The 17,997-nt window shown below is 37.8% G+C and overlaps 1 protein-coding gene across 3 annotated transcripts in view; it reads right to left on the bottom strand.

Moving 5' to 3' along the window:
* Positions 1–17,997, bottom strand: part of asic4a (acid-sensing (proton-gated) ion channel family member 4a) — a 77,564-nt gene that overhangs the window by 5,172 nt on the left and 54,395 nt on the right. For all 3 annotated transcript variants that reach the window (XR_009675601.1, XR_009675602.1, XM_061054120.1), the window contains exons 2-6: positions 9,222–9,366; positions 8,735–8,862; positions 8,457–8,610; positions 5,277–5,330; positions 665–818 (exon numbers count right to left, since the gene is read on the bottom strand). Coding sequence is in view for 1 of the 3 variants with exons in the window: in XM_061054120.1 (XP_060910103.1) it covers positions 665–818; positions 5,277–5,330; positions 8,457–8,610; positions 8,735–8,862; positions 9,222–9,366 (635 nt within the window). In the remaining 2 variants the exon portion in view is untranslated. The remainder of the gene's footprint in view (positions 1–664; positions 819–5,276; positions 5,331–8,456; positions 8,611–8,734; positions 8,863–9,221; positions 9,367–17,997) is intronic.

Here is a 17,997-nt window from a genome sequence, read left to right as displayed (position 1 = left end):
TGATTACTTTAAGAATGTGTTTGCTCTGTAGTACTAGGACTATGCTATTATATTTGCTAAAGATGTATTTCTCTCTCCTGAGGGTGGATATGAGATACGAGATAAAAAGCTACACATTTTGGTGGCGCTACAAAAGTTAAAAAGCACTACAGTAAATTTGAATATTTTATTACAATCGGCTTATTTTAAATGATTTTAAGGTAAGATCATATTTTCCACTAAAATGGTGCTGGATATAAAACAGGTAGCCACACACACAACAAAGGAATATTATAATAACAACATATTTCACATTGAACTCAGTATGAAGAAATCTTGTATTTGCACATTTCAAAATGTAGTCCTTTATGGGTCATCAAACCTTATACAATAATAGTATTACATTATTTTTTGAAAATCTTGTTAAATAAATAAAACACACATTATTAGTATGTAGATTGGACCTCAACAATGTAAGACAATAAACTTGCCATCTTTCTAATAACAAAAAGATTGATTTATAACCTAGAGACAAATTGTTGTCCTCATGAAAATATAATCGACTTTTGTTTATATTTATTGGTGTCAGTTAGTACTGCAGACTGGAGGTCAAAGTTTATGGCCCTTTTAATTCTCAAGCCATCTCGTTGCTCATACGTGCTCCTGATTAAGGTCCCTGTCGTACCTGATGTAGTCCTCTGACTTGTCGTATTTCCTGGAGAGATAGCGAGCAGAGCCCTTGCTCGGGATTTTGACCATGGAGAGCTCTTTACCGTAGCGGGTGAGATTACAGGGTGTCTCACATGGGCAGGCATCCCCACTGTTCTTCTGTAACTGTGCTGCAACACAACCGAAACAGAGGTTTAACAGACAGACTGAGTCCATTTCAGTGCTTGTTATAGAAATACACGAGATACGACAGTGAACCAACCGACATCTCTAACAAAGAACCTGTAGGAATGTGGGAAGAATATGAATGTATGTGTTTTTTTTCAACTAATGGGCAGCAGAATAAGCTGTACACGTACAACTGAATGAACTTGTTTTGGCTCACTTTTAAACTACTCATAATGCATTGAAAGATTCAGCAGATAAAATGCAGCATGCAGTTTGTAATTATTTGAAGATGTGTTTCTGGCCACAAGGTGGATGAAGGTTCAATATTTACTCCTCTCTTAGTTCAGTTTAAGAGAACTGTCTGCCTGTTAAGCTGCTTAATGCTCCAATTTGCTCAGAGTTAGTCGCTGTCTTTGAGTGTGGTTTGATGCTGGGAGACACCTGCTGAGGCCTGAAATAATAATACAAAGAGTACCTGCTCTTTTGTAACATATAACAAAGAGGAAGGTCTTTTACCCGCTCTTTTGTAACATAATATAACAAAGAGGAAGGTCTTTTACCTGCTCTTTTGTAACATATAACAAAGAGGAAGGTCTTTTACCTGCTCTTTTGTAACATATAACAAAGAGGAAGGTCTTTTACCCGCTCTTTTATAACATAATATAACAAAGAGGATGGTCTTTTACCTGCTCTTTTGTAACATATAACAAAGAGGAAGGTCTTTTACCCGCTCTTTTGTAACATAATATAACAAAGAGGAAGGTCTTTTACCTGCTCTTTTGTAACATATAACAAAGAGGAAGGTCTTTTACCCGCTCTTTTGTAACATAATATAACAAAGAGGAAGGTCTTTTACCTGCTCTTTTGTAACATATAACAAATAGGAAGGTCTTTTACCCGCTCTTTTGTAACATAATATAACAAAGAGGAAGGTCTTTTACCCGCTCTTTTGTAGCATATAACAAAGAGGAAGGTCTTTTACCCGCTCTTTTGTAACATAATATAATGAAGAGGAAGGTCTTTTACCCGCTCTTTTGTAACATAATATAACAAAGAGGAAGGTCTTTTACCCGCTCTTTTGTAACATATAACAAAGAGGAAGGTCTTTTACCCGCTCTTTTGTAACATATAACAAAGAGGAAGGTCTTTTACCCGCTCTTTTGTAACATATAACAAAGAGGAAGGTCTTTTACCCGCTCTTTTGTAACATAATATAACAAAGAGGAAGGTCTTTTACCCGCTCTTTTGTAACATATAACAAAGAGGAAGGTCTTTTACCCGCTCTTTTGTAACATAATATAATGAAGAGGAAGGTCTTTTACCCGCTCTTTTGTAACATAATATAATGAAGAGGAAGGTCTTTTACCCGCTCTTTTGTAACATAATATAACAAAGAGGAAGGTCTTTTACCCGCTCTTTTGTAACATAATATAACAAAGAGGAAGGTCTTTTACCCGCTCTTTTGTAACACAATATAACAAAGAGGAAGGTCTTTTACCCGCTCTTTTGTAACACAATATAACAAAGAGGAAGGTCTTTTACCCGCTCTTTTGTAACATAATATAACAAAGAGGAAGGTCTTTTACCCGCTCTTATGTAACATAATATAACAAAGAGGAAGGTCTTTTACCCGCTCTTATGTAACATAATATAACGAAGAGGAAGGTCTTTTACCTGCTCTTTTGTAACATAATATAATGAAGAGGAAGGTCTTTTACCCGCTCTTTTGTAACATAATATAACGAAGAGGAAGGTCTTTTACCCGCTCTTATGTAACATATAACAAAGAGGAAGGTCTTTTACCCGCTCTTTTGTAACATAATATAATGAAGAGGAAGGTCTTTTACCCGCTCTTATGTAACATAATATAACGAAGAGGAAGGTCTTTTACCTGCTCTTTTGTAACATAATATAATGAAGAGGAAGGTCTTTTACCTGCTCTTTTGTAACATAATATAACGAAGAGGAAGGTCTTTTACCCGCTCTTTTGTAACATAATATAATGAAGAGGAAGGTCTTTTACCCGCTCTTTTGTAACATGATATAATGAAGAGGAAGGTCTTTTACCTGCTCTTTTGTAACATATAAGAAAGAGGAAGGTCTTTTACCTGCTCTTTTGTAACATATAACAAAGAGGAAGGTCTTTTACCCGCTCTTTTGTAACATAATATAATGAAGAGGAAGGTCTTTTACCCGCTCTTATGTAACATAATATAACGAAGAGAATCGTCATGTACTCCTACCAATACGTGCATCGATGCAGATGTTTCAGTATCGATACATCTGCAAAGCTGTGATGGCAGTTATGTAAACTTGGCCTATATGGTGCAGTTCACAATAATAGCAATAGGTGACAGTAGAAGTGAACTACATGATGCAAGGCACATTCCACATCAAAACAAACGAGCATGGATGAGAAACGTTATCAAAACAAGACAAAACTGAAAGCAAAGATTTTACCACCAGGAAGAAGGGAGTTGGACATGAGTCATGCAATTTGCAAGCTTTGCAAAAACAAGATAAAACACTGCAGCAACACGACCCAGCTCCGTCTACACATTAAAGTCGCTAACAACAACAGCGAAGCTTGCTATACCCGGGGTCAGCGTGTGCAGTCCCAACCAGCACTGAATAAAGCTTTCAAGTTAAAAGGCTCCGGGCAGCTGCTTAATGAGTGTGAGTCATGTCATTTAATCCCTACTCCTCGTTTTATTACATAAACTGTGGTGCTTCAGTAGTTTGCAGATGTAAAGCAACAAGACTTTCTTGAAAATGTAAGTAACTCATATAGTCAAGCAAAACCAAAATATTTCACACTGTACAAAAAGCGAGAGAGACAACAGAGGGAGCTTTTTTAAGTTTACCACTAAAGAATATAATATTTGAACATATTAAAAGCTCTGGGATTATAAAGAGAATATTTCAATTTATTTCTGGGATGTCTGAGGACCTGAATATGTTTGTTGAATTCCTAGGTTTATTAAATATATGTATCTGCAATATAGAATAGCTGTTGTAGTGAATTATTTGTAGGACACGGCCATCATTCAAAATCAACGTACAGTAAATCACGAGACGTATTGTATCATGAGGTTGTTGGAAATACCCAGCCCTATTGCTTGGTTGGCTCATTTCAGATACAGATCCTGTAAACAGCTCAGCATCTATTCTACAAGACCACAAGTAAACTGTTAATCCGTTCTTACAGGACACACGTTTCCAGCAGAGTTTGTAATGGGGCATTTTCAATTGTAACCTTGTTTATGTTTAGAACGTTAGTACTTAGTAAATCTTCCATTTGTACGAGTAATTATGATGGAACCAATTCATGTCACACTTTAAATAATTTATTTACGGTTTACAACATAATTTAGTGGATAAAAAACATTTCTAGCATTGGTCATATTAGAAACTGACTACATCATCTCTACTAAATGTGGGTGTAATATCAAAACTATGTCTAAGTCTCACCATAATCATTAATAGAAACCAACTGTAGCAACTGTATTCACAGCAATTCAGTTTCTCACTTAAAATGCTCCTAATTGAAAAAACATACCTAGACTTACTCAAAGCTAATATGCAAATATGAACTGCTTACACATTTATATATTCATATTCACAATCCCAACTATAAAACATTATTAGGTATGTAACTGTGAAAGCCTTTTCCTGGTGACTTTTTTTTTTCTTTTTCTTTTTTTAAACTTGCAAATGCATTGCGTACAGACGAAGACAGGGAAGGGGAACACTAAAAGAAGTAATTATTATTTTCTTGTATGTTTTATAAACTTAACAATTAGACTATTTGTATGCAAGATCACAGTGTAATGCATCTTTGATCTGGCAGGAGGTATTCTGATTTTGGAACAAAACACCTGTACAATATAAATAGAATCTAAATTTCCACCTCTCATTCAGGCTGAATTTATTCACACTATTGTTCACAGGGATATGACCGACAAGAATACTGGCCATTCTCAAAAGATATATCTAAGATTTCATTCAACCCTATTTCAAATAGGGTTTAAATTCATCTGAGAGAGACATAATTAAATTTCTGGCCTATTTGGCTGAGAGATGATAATTATGCGTCTGCATTGACCATAAAAAAAGTCATTTTTACTGCAATCAAAATGCCTTTGAATCTAAGGCACCTTTGTTCATGTCTGCTGTAGGAGAGTGAGTGGAGTCAGCTAAGGGTAGAGGGGGGAGGGGATGCAGATGCAGGAATGGAGTGTCAGGTTAATATTAACGTTTCAACAATGGAGGCAGCACAGCCATCATGCTCTAAAGTGACTGAATCACAATGAGCGAAAGTCATTTCAAAATATAAAGTCTACCTCAAGGTATTTGTATTACAGAAAAAAAATCCTTATCATATTTACTGATTATGTTCCATTTCCCTTTGGGGGAAATCTATGTAATGAGAAAAGAAATGAAGGTGGATTGTTTCTTACCGAGTGCTTTGTCAACGCAGGTGATTTTACTGGGAGGGCAGATATCAGCTGTTCCTGGAGAGGAGAACAGAAAATGAGTCTGATCAATCAGAAACAAAATGATCAGTGACCCGTGTCTGCTGCAATGAGGAGCCATAGCTGTGAACAACACTTCACAGCTTATTATTTATCTCCAAAATGAAGGTGGGCACACAAAGGATGACGTCCGTCTATGGAGCCTGGGCCATCCTGGACGTCTGATAAATAGGCCATGCTGTGTTCACCTGTGAGGCATATTTAGAAAGTCTTTAAAAAACAATCAATGAGTAACATCCTCACCAACAGCCATATTTCCTAGGCCATTAATGGCAGGTATTCATCAGCAGAACAATAAATTGGCAGAGGTGTGATTGTCTGTGAAATGGTCATGAGTTGTAATGTTTTCACAAAGAAGTGTTAATTAATGCAGAGTGAAAAATGACATAATGATCCAAGGAGTGGGTCAGCTGCTCGTGATAGAGTTTGACAAACAATTGTGTCATTACTTTTCTCTGTGAGTTCTAAAAAGCTGAATTTTTAGATAACATGACTAACCATAAACCTTACTGACAGAAGAAAAGAGACAGTGTTTGATTATGTGTTGTGGTAGCTAAAGCTCTGTGGTGTCTTTGTCTGCTAGCCACAAATACAAACAACTTAAAATATTTAAGTAGTCGGCCTGCTTCTATACTTCAGCTCAAGACTCATGAACCAAAATATATAGAACCATAGCCATCTGAAATCTTTTTCTTTTAAAAAGAATATACTTTGGATGCTTACACATGTCACCAACACGTACTTAGTGGCTGTGAAATAGAAGAGCAACATGAACAAAACTATGATTCAGTGACTTAAAAGGAGACACAACCACACGCAAAAGGCCGAAGGCAATAGTTTGTGAACAAATGTAAATAATTAAATGGATTTCAGCTTGTGTAGTGCTTTCTAGTCTTCTGACTCGAAAATAACTTTAACATCGCAGGTCACACCTACCCATCCACACCCATTCACAAACTGATGGCAGAGGTTGCCATCAGTATTAACTCATTTATTCTTTCACATTCACACGCCGCCGCCAAGCAGCGGGAGCAACTTGGGGTTAAGTTCCTTCCCTTAAGGACATATCGGATAGTGGCTGCAGGAGCAGGGGATCGAACACCCAACCTTGCGGCTGAGAGGAGACGGACTCAAACCCCGAGTCACAGCCGCCCCTGGAATGTGTTCAGGCATGGTGGATTTTATTAAATTTAAATAGGATTGTTGACATTTCATTTTCATAATTAAAGTGAGTGTTAAAATGAAATGGATTACAAACATCAATTCTCCTCTTCCAAAAGCTTTTATTACAGTAAATAAAATGCTGAGCAGCACACTGTAACAGTGTCGCTTTGGCTATAGACACTACAGAAGAAAACGAACATAAATTGCTTGAGACCATGAGCTTTAACGTTTCATTGGCATGCCTCAATGTTGTTGTAGATGCTGTAACCTCGTGCTCCCCTATCTTATGAACCAAAAGCTCTTTGGAACAATTTGAAGCTATTTCTGCAAAGTTACAACAATACATTTTATTCACACTTTTATGAATGTATTATATCTGATAATAGATATGATAGTGCTTCTGCTGCTTTCTAACCACCTTTCTTTCTTAAAGCGCTCTTGTGATTTTAAATTTAGAAAATGATTTTCACTTAAGTCCTTTAATGCCCTTTATTCTTGTTCAATCAAAAAGGATCTCAATCAAAAATCTGTTTCCTCTAGACAGCTGATTTGTGAGCTGAAGGCCTTTTAATTGTGTTTTTTTTTGTATTCGTACCCTTGCTATAAGATTGGTGTGCATGTGTTTGAAACTAGAATTAAAGTGATCAGTTGGTTAGTTTGTCAAACTCGTGAGCCTAAAATGTATACGATCACAATCTTTCAGTGAGGCAGGCACTTTAACCTGCAGAGCACACAACTGATTAGAAACTTGTTGGTTTCACAGGCTGTCCTGATCAAACGATTAGTCTGACATTTCTCTCTAAGGACCAGACCTCCTTGTTGCTTTTCTAATTATAGCCTGTGAAGAATGTTTAAGATGTGTAACTGATATTTAAATACCTTACCTGGGGACCACAGTGGTATTTTATAGCCGTGTGACTGCATCAGATCAATTACAGATGTATGGGTAAAATCTATATAAATAAGTTGTTTCTATGTTAGATTAGATGTCTTCAATTCTGTAGTTCACTGAGAGATATTTTCATTTGCAGCTAAATAAAGTCTGCTGTGTCATCTGTACTGTGTACCTTGCAAAATAGGTTTCCTGTCTCGATTTCAAATGTAACAACCTCTAACATCTGCACTTTTCAGGCTCTTTTCAGAAGGCCATGATGACATACAAGCTGTCCATACTCCTTTCGTACTGTCAGTCAGAACCACCACTACTAAGAGATTCAATAGCTGAACAAAGACAGAAAACACTAGTCTTTTCTGCTTCATGATAATTCCGCTCATATTTACAAAAATCATCTTCATTCAGCAATTTCTTTCCTCACTTTATGACAATAATAAACAATGTTGTGTAACATTACACAAAATAAATTAACTCTGTTGCATAGTGCCATTAGCTCTTGTGTGTTTATTGGTTGTTTCATTTTTTTTCTACATTTTTAACATTTTCAAACAGTCTATCAAATCCCCCTTCATCAGTTTTATATTATAGAAGGGCTGCAACTTAAAAGCTGCCAGCAAACCCCCTACCAGTGATGACATAACACAAGAAAAAGCAGGAACAACAATGATATGAACAAACAAGAGGATCTAATACTCATTGAGACTTTTATGTAGTCCCAAAAGTGCCTGGCCCATGAGCTGCCTGCACTACTGAAGAGCATTCCACTCCAGATATCAAGCATCAAGGTCAGGCATGGAGCAGCTGAAATTATAGTTGCTAGAATTATTCACGTGGGGAAAAAATTACGAGTTGTTTTGTAGTGAGGGTCATTTTTATTCCATGAACATATTAGGCTATCTGTCAGTAGAACAACATGAAAAACATGAATGAACTCAAGAAAAAGCATGTGATAATTATAAGTGTGCTGTGCATTTTAAATTCATAAGCAAATATTTTTTTTGTCAACAATTGGGCTCTGTGCAAGTGTGAATACGAGTTGTTCTTACCAGGCATGTGCACCATCCTGCAATTGCACACTTGTATCACCTCGTTGGTCTCGCAGAGCAAACGACAGGCACTGATGCTGTATGTGTCGTATCCTGGGAACTTTTCTTTGCCGGTGGAGCGGCAATTCCCCCAGGGCTGGGGCAGGTAGGTCAGCTAAGCACACAGAGATTTATTAGAGCCCTGTGTAAACCACCAGAGGCAAATGGTAGCAGAGACAACAGTTATCTGGTGGTGGTGAGGGTTGCAGGGAAGGTGTACTGTGATGAAGAAGACCTACCCTCTGCTCCTGACATGAAACAAAGGTCTGGAAGCCCGGAGAGACACCAAAGCCCAGCTGGTGGATGTAGGGAGGCTCGTCCTGACTGTGTATCTGAACTCGGATACCGGCCTCCAGGGAAGTCTCATCTTCAAGATGAAACAGCACGTGCAAAAGAACGAGGACAATGGAATTTCAGATGGCTGCCTCATTTCATCGTTTGTACTGCTCTAACTACAAACGATATTTCAGTTGTGTTTTAAATCATAAGCCAGTGGGGATTTTAATTCAGTTACAATGCAGGCACAAATCTCATTGTTTTTTTCTCTCAAGAATTTCCATTCACAATTCAAATCTTACAGGTTGCAAAAAGACAATCAAACGTGCTTTATGAGAGTCAGAGATTAAGGCACAGTTATAATTATTATTTTTATTTAAGACCCAGTAGAGGTATCTCATGCTGAAGCATATATTGGGATTGCATTGGACAAATAGTTTGAAGGCTTACTTGTCTCTCTCCAGATGGGCAAATACTCATCCTGCTGTATATCCAACATGATCTCCAGGCCGTTTCCCATTCCACCCTGCTTGGTTTTCCTGGATGTCGTCTTGTTACCATTGAACGTGTAACATTTTCCATATCTGGTGTAAACCTGGAAGAGAATAGGATCCTATCATATATGCTGTCACAAACATAACAATCCACATTCGGGCTGTGAAAAGATTCCACTACTTGTGCACTGAAATGAGGAAGAGATACAAAGCAAATAAACAAGCTGAATCTGAGATACTGAATATTACCCGCATATCTCTGGATGCAGTCTGCTGGCTCAGTCCCTTATGGACTTTGATAAGCTGTATGAATTCCCAACACACAGCGCAATCCCTTCACAATGCTGCTCAATAAAGCTACAATCCCACTGAAATTTCAAAAGGCATAAAATATTCTTTAATCTTCCTTCAAATGAAAACAAATGACAATAGGAGAGAGGCAGCTTTGAAAGAGATATCATGTCACCACCTATCAGAGGAGCTGTCCCTGTGGGACACAGCTTCCCACTGTATGCTTTTCATCTAAACTGCTGCACTGCAGTAAATATCCATCTTACAACTCAGTAATCTCCTGTGGTGAAGTTTTAAAGGACAAATCTGTGACCTAAATGCAAACAAAAAGGGTATTGTTGGCCTAACATAAAGACCTCAGACCTGAAGGATGAATGCCATCACCACCTAAATAAATGCCAACTATTTTAACATAAATTGAATATTTTAGTTTTTTAGTTATAATTTAATTACAAAAGCATGGTCACTAGACCTCTCCAGGCAGTGATAATCCCACCATTACTCAGCAGTCTAAGCGACTAGCCAATCAAGCTTCAGATTTCTTAACGTTGGAGCATTTGAACATTTTTGTGTTTTCCTTTTACACTTCAAGAGCAGAAAATGTGTAATGATGTGGTGGATTGATTAACTTAGGCAAGAAGAAAGGGGGCACATCGCCACCTTCTGTACTGGAGTTTGAAATATTTGTCAAATCCATTCTTTCCCGGTGCTTGTACAGCGGCACGAGTATTCCAATCAAATGGTCAAATCAAGCTGTAACCGTAGAGCTCAAGTTAACTGTGCGTGTAAACTGATTGACTGAAATACATTGTGCAGTTAACACGTCACAGAGTTAGTTAATCCATCAATCTTTGTTGTATTGCTGGAAATTTAAATATTATTTTATCTCAACACACTAATAAGAGCTAGGCTGTATGCATTTTAATATTATCTACAAAGTCCCAACATTAATCCACTTAGCAACAGTTAGCAAAGTTACAGTTACAAGAAAAAACTTCCTTTTAACTGGCAGAAACTTCAGTTGTGGTTCCACTTTGAATAAATGAACGTTCTTCTTTACATTACAGATGCAAGTGCATCTGTCTTCAAAGCCCTAGATTGGTAGGAATAAAATATGAACCGGTCAATTGCCTGGTCCATGCACTTTAGCTGCTTGTTCTGCATTCTGTGCTCAGCATCCTTCATTTTGGGAGACTTTGATGTTGATTTTTTAATCTTTGATGAAAATCATGTTAGTGAGGTGACTTTACAAGCAGGAAAAACAAAATGTCTGAGTTGATTCACAGTTATGTCAAGTCATGTGGACTATGAAAGAAGGTACATTTTTCCCTCTCTGTCTGTCTGTCTGTCTGTCTGTCTGTCTGTCTGCTTTGTAGAATAGGGATTAATTACATCAGTAGCAAGACAAATCTCACCAGGTGAGATGGCATACACTTTTTAGAGCAACAATTTAGCAAAGTCTGTCTGTCATGGCATCTACAGTACTTCACATTTTATTTCTAAGGGACATAAGGTGTAGGAGTGATGGCTTCTATGACATGGTAAATAAATTAGATACAAAGAAATATGGCTGAGTTCAGGCTCTGATGTGGTGAAAATGTGTATAGTTAGTATCGATAACCACTCATCATTGTTTATGTCCATTGCAGCATCTGTCAAGTGAGTGTGATAGCCTCTTTCCATGAAAAATGGGAGGCAAAGTTGGGGTAGGGGGCTTCTTAGAGGAGTATTCAAGGGACTTTTGACTGACATGTGTTATAAGGGTTGAAATGGGTTAATCTCTATTTGGCTTGTGTGGAGTAGTTAAAGAGGCAAGCTGCACTTATCATTGATCCCCCACCACCAACCCCATCCCTGTTCATTGACACACTTAAGCCTTGGCAGGCAGACTTTATCTGATGGAGCAGGCAACAGAGGGAAAGGAGGATTTCACTTTAGAAATGCTCAAAAACACCCCGACCAAGTGCCTAGGTTCCGCTCTAAAACTTTGGGCTCTGGAGGACGCAGGCGTGTTCACAAATGAAGTCCCAAGAGAGTTCAGCAAAGTTTTCCCATCATCTCACGCAGGAAATGGTTGTTGGCAGAGTTTTCACTGGTTTATTTCTCTGACTCTGAACCCCCACTTCTCCCTCTCTGCATCTGCAACATGATTGATGGAGCATTTTTCTCTTGTTACATCTCGCACCAAATTTAGCAAAGGTAACAAGGCTGACTTGGGCAATTCCCAAGGGGGGACTTGGCACTGCTGTTGACAAGCAGAAACAGTGCAGCAGCACAGCAGTTACAAAACAAATGAAAGAGGTTTTGTACTCCTCCGAGTACGTCAAGCTGTTAACAACAACAGTTAATGACTCTTACATTTAATGCCTTCAGTAGGTTGTAATTCAGAGGTCTATACAAAATCAATCCATTTTCAAGACTTTGAAATTGTTAAGCGAATGGATAAAAGCACATGTTAAAGTTCAGATTTTTAACTTGAGTTTTTTATATTAGATTTTCTCAGAAACCTGAATTTGTGAAATAATTGTCCTAATATGTCCTTAATATTATGGATTATCTGATGTATGTACTGTATTCAAATATTAATACTCTGCTCCTCCGTTTGTCATTTTTATGATTCCAGTCTGGATTGACAGCTTGGCAAAGCTTGCAGCAACTTGCAACTGGCCCTCGGATGCAAAATGTCAGACATTCCCAAGTTTCCATGCTCATAAGATATTACTATCCGGTGAACGTGGAAACTTGCTTGTGTAATGAAATTGTGTTTGCCCCAAAATTCAATTAAGACTGAAAATGTGAAGACTATTAGATCACATTTTATACTTGTTTTAAAGACTGTATAACTTGTTATTTTTATTTTTGCTTTACTGCCTCACATTCAGAGATTCAGTTGCAGCAGGCAGTAAACCTCAAGCCCCACCCAGTATAGGGTCACCAGTACGGTTAGTTATTTTTCTGACAAGGCTTCACATTTTTTAGCTTTAGCATAAATTAGCTGAAAAGCTGAAACAGATACTAAAAAGGGATACTTTTCTTCAAGAGGCTCTAGTCAACACTAAAGCTGACCCCATATAGCCGAGTACTCAATGATTTGTTCATCAGAGCCTCAGTCGACTGCCAGTCTCATAGTTGAGCACTTAGATAATTCCATTCCAGCTATATGAGGGTGTTAAATAGTAATTTTACATAGATTGATCTGTTTTCTCCAAATAATTCATGACTATAGCCTATCTTGGTATCTCCTTAGTGTGTGCATGAAGAAATGACCCTTCTATTATTGATAGAAGCAGCGTATCCATGTTAAGAGAATTTCATTGGCTACAAGAGATGTCAGTCATCAGCACAGTTGGCTGTTACAGGCTTTTATCAAGTGTCAGAAAAAGGTCAGTGGGATAGCAGAGTTTTCTGAACCGTTTAGTGGATCGTGATGGATGTAATGTGTTTGCATTCAATCTTTTATTGAATCATTTTTGGTGAGAATATTATGATCAGGAGAGTCTACAAATCTACAAATGGTAAGTTCAAAGACATTTGTTTGTCACTGGTCTGACCCACACACAATATAAGTGTGTCTGCTGTATTCGACATGTGTAATATCGTTATAAGGTCAAATTAATACAGAGTTAAGGGCCTTTTAGATGCATGCTGCGTAGCAGGGCGTAGAGCAGAAGGGTACAGACACACGACCGAAAAGCAACGGCTTTCTGTCCACTAACTGCTGAAGAGGAGGAGACAAGCAGCACAGAAGGAGAGGGTGTCTGTTCATGAAATCATCAGGGCACGACAGGATTTGGGAGACTTTAGGCTCGTCCAGGAGCGACCGCTTCACAAGCACAACACACATTTCTGCTGCTGTTTTTAACACACCTGGTATGCCCAAACTGTTGGACATTTCTTTTCAAACTAGAGATTTCTCTCCAATGTGCCGGCAGGTCTGTAAACTAGAGCTCAGGAAAGTGTGACACTGTTTGTTGTGATCTGATCTTCCCTCCTATTGGAGGCGCGGAGGTGACGTCAGAGAGTGCTGCCCCCAAGCTAAACATGTTTTAACAAAACTTTCGACTGTCCGTCGACTATAGGCAAAATCTGATGAATCAGGCTTGACTATGTAAACCCTTAGTCAGGCCTAGTCAATTAAGCATTTTACTTTAAAAAAACCTGAGGGTCAACTTGACCCCTATGCAGAGGAGCTGGCACAGAAGCATTTGTACTGTATGCGTTTGATGTGTTTTATATGTTAAAGGACAAAGTTTCATTGTCGTTTCAATAAAAGGTTATTGTTCCTTTATTTTGAAATCTGTGAAGACACAGGAAGCAGGAAACAGGAAGTAGGAAGTGGGTAAACAGAGAAGGATGGTGGTGTCTGTATGGGTTTCCATGTTGAATCCAAAGTCATCCTTGGTGTGAATCCTTCAGAATGGCTGTAAGTCTAACTTGTTGTTTACATGTTTGATAATCTATATTGATACATTTTATGTACATTTATTCTAAGTTTATAGGAGTTTAATGTAAATTTACACTCTACTATTGTTTCATAGTCAACTACTAAATGCAGCTTGTATTTTCTTTTCTAGTTTCACTCCGATTCATTGTCATTGAAGAAGTCATTAAAGGAGCAAGCATGCTCACTTCCTGGCTCTTGAAAAGGAGTTCGGCTGGCTGTTTATTTATGTTAACAGGGAAATTGATCCCAAACTGGGAATCCACAATTTCCCAGTTTGGGATCAATAAAGTAATTCTATTCTATTCTATTCTATAACACTTGTGAAGTACAACACATAGAAAGAACAGTACACTTGCATTGTTTAAATAGCAAATAGGTGTGTTTGTTTTAATATGAGGTAAGAAAAGGCAGAAATCGAATGCGCCTTAGATCACCAAAAACCTGGTCTAAAGTCTGTGATGCAGTATGCTCCTGCTGTTTAAGCATTAGAAAGATGAGCCTACATCGCGAGCTCACGACAAACTCCTTCTGAGCTCGTTTGTACAATCAACCAACCAATCAATCAATCAATCAACCAATCAACCAACCAACCAATCAATCAATCAACCAACCAATCAACCAATCAATCAATCAACCAATCAATCAACCAATAAATAAATCAATCAATCAACCAATCAACCAATCAACCAACCAACCAACCAATCAATCAATCAATCAATCAATCAATCAATCAATCAATCAATCAATCAATCAACCAATCAATCAATCAATCAACCAATCAATCAATCGATCAATCTTTATTTGTATCACGTCAACTCATAACAAGTGTTGTCTCGAGACACAGGTAAAAAGACCTTACTTATTGCTATAACAACACATCTACACTACAGTTAAATATCAGAGCATTTGTTGATAAATTCAAATGAAGATGTGAATTGTTTTGAAGGCTGGGAATTGAAAGCTTTCGTTTCTCTTTGTTTCCATGCTCTTCTCTATGCTCACTCACTTCACTGCACATTCAGTCTAACCCACAGAAACACGTGCAAAAGCTCACATGCTCTCATGCTACAGAGTTGGATTTATCATTAATCCTTTACATAATTAAGAGTGCCACCGACACTATTATACACAGATACTGATACATACTGTCCAGCGTTCTTTATGCACACATTAGAGAACACAGCCGATGATTCCAGCAGAGAAAATAAGTAAATAAATGTTGAGCTCACAGAACATTAGTTAACACAGATCCTGTTCCATCGTGTCAAAGTGTTTTAATAATTAATGAGTAAACGCTTTTGTGACTTGTTCGCTGTGTCTTTTTGATCGTGACTGATGTCGTGGGAATGCTTGACTTTAATGTAACTTAAACTATCTATCAACATGTGTCATAGTGTCCTGTGTATGTTGTGTGTTTTCAGCGGCACAGTACAAGGAGACAAGTCAAATGAGCTGGCTGGAGTTTGGTCTATTTAAGAATAAAGAATAAAATCTGCTGCGTCAATACCAACAAGCCGGCCTGTGGCTCTCAAAGGGACAGAAAGCTCTAATCTGTTTCATTCATATTGCTCCAAAAACAATTCATAATCTAGCAACATAATCCAACATTTTTGCACTCTGTGTCTGGCTTTATGCCAAGATTGTGCACCAAGTACAGTAACTATCTTAATAAAGTCAAACACGCCCAAAATGAATTCGCGCCACCCTCTTTAGACAGCCTGCTTAACTCCGTCAAATCGTCAAATAGAGCTCAACAGTGTGGATCAGGAAGTAACAATCCCATTCAATTTCTCCATCGCAGATTTGATTAACAGATAATGTCATAACCATTCAAGGTAGACTTACCATGAGCTACCTGCGTGTGGTATATCTCTATACCATCGTTTACCATGGTATAAGAAGTCTGTATGATTATAACCTTATTTAAAGAAAAAACATTGTTTTTTCGCAATCTTGGGGAAAAGAACTATGCTACCCTTTCATTTTAATAAGGCATTTCTATTAGTGCTACATTCTACTCGATAGATAACATTTATTATATGTAGGCTACTGTGCCTGCACTGGAGTTGGATTCCAGCTTTGCTTTAAGCTTTCCATTTAAGGTTGTTGTTGTTTATTTACAAATCCAGAGATAGAGGATGTCTTGTGTTTGCACTGTTGAACATTTTGAGGTCTCCTCCGTGTACTATAGGCCTTTAGCTATAATAACCATTTTGTAAAGGTGCCTGAGTTGATAATACATGGACATATCGTATCTCAACAATTATAGCATTACCGTTTTAAATGCCTATTCATTATGTATCTTTTACACATGTTTTTTTTTTTTTTTTCAAAAATGTCTCTCCATGCTTTATGCATTTAGAGACCAACCTCTTACAGTGTAATGTATGATACCAGGTGGGGTAAACCCTCAAACACCCTGTTTATGACCCTGATCTGACAGAAGCATGCCGCTTTTCCTTTTAAATAACCAGCAGGAATCACTTCAGTGCACTCCAGAGGACATCCATTTTCAGGCGGGCTGCATGTCACCAGATAGTTCTTTGAGTATGAGGAGGGAGGATTTGAATTAATTTAAAGAAGGTGGTAGAATATGCCAGAGTAATGATTGGCAGTTGAAAACCATAAGGGGGCTCTGCAGGTTTAAGGTTAAGAAAGAGCATTTCTTGATGTAATGGCTTCGTTACCACCTACAAGCAAAAAGGCTCAAATCACAATGTGACATGAACTGACGATTTACATTATGTGTCTCGTTTTTTTCCTTGGAACCATTCGCATCAGGGGATGCTTGCCAAATCTTCCTTCTTGGCCAGATATACAATTTGTAATGTTTGACTACATTCCCAATGCAGATAAGACTGTCTTTGTTCACAATTTTACTCCGCACCATAGTCACACTGATTTATTCTGATGGTCGAACTGAAAAAGCAGGATAGAGCTTATGATATTAAATACTAACCTAAACTATGGAAGGTGCAGTTTAATGGTTTCATGCTTTAATGCTTCTTCTTGAAAACATAAAAATTACTTTTTGCTATGACAATAAATGTTATATTTTGCTGAGACAGTGTCATCATCTTTGCCCAGCAAGAAATAAGAGGTAATATCGTTGTTAATCGTCAATTAATAAATGCCCCCATTACTTAGGTACTAAAAATACAAAAATACATGTACCCAATGCAATGTTTTAACTCAGTGTACTTAATGAAATGCTACGGAAAACACATTTAACACATTGCAATAAGACCACACAAAGGAAACATAATATTCTGCTCCTGTGAGCCACCAGAAAACACAAGGCTAATAAAAAGGTCGCAAAGATCTTTTAACATTTTTAAGGTCAACGTTAGAAAAAAAAAGTACAGTTTGAACTCTGCAAACCTGTCTGAAAAACTGACAAGAGGTGACATAAACTCATACTACATCTTGTTTGGTGAAATGAGAAGAGGCTCAGACATGATGCCATAACACTGCAGACGGGAATGTAAGGCACACACGTTTTGCGCCATTAACCTCCATCTCAATGTCAGCCTCTAAACACAGCACTGCAATGCATCTTTGGAATGCCTTTCAGGACATTACAGTTATTATGAATCAGTTCAAACCTTCATTACACAACTGAGTGCTGCGATTTCACTGCTTATTTAATAGAGCCAAAGTGAGGTAAATATTGTGTAATCAGTGGGCTGTTATCATGGTCTAGCTCTGTGGTTGGGCAGAATGACACGTTTAATGAATATGATATTCAAATGTTCATAAGAATTGCAAGTGATGGCTGGATATTCCCAGCAGACAAAATAATAACAACAGAAAATAACCTTCTCTGATTGAATTTCAAACTCACCCACTGTGTGCATTCTCAAATACGGCATTAGGTGCACAGTAAAAGGTGGTGAACTTACATCAACATGTTTAGGTTTACATCCTCTTTATTCTCTTCTCCCTTATGACGTTAAAACATACATTTAAATGATACACTCTGATATGAACCTGCAGG

The sequence above is a fragment of the Labrus mixtus genome, chromosome 13 (assembly GCF_963584025.1).
Source record: "Labrus mixtus chromosome 13, fLabMix1.1, whole genome shotgun sequence".
NCBI classification, from domain to species: domain Eukaryota; kingdom Metazoa; phylum Chordata; class Actinopteri; order Labriformes; family Labridae; genus Labrus; species Labrus mixtus.
The sequence above is the reverse complement of the archived record's forward strand: the minus strand, read 5'-3'. Positions and strand labels throughout refer to the sequence as shown.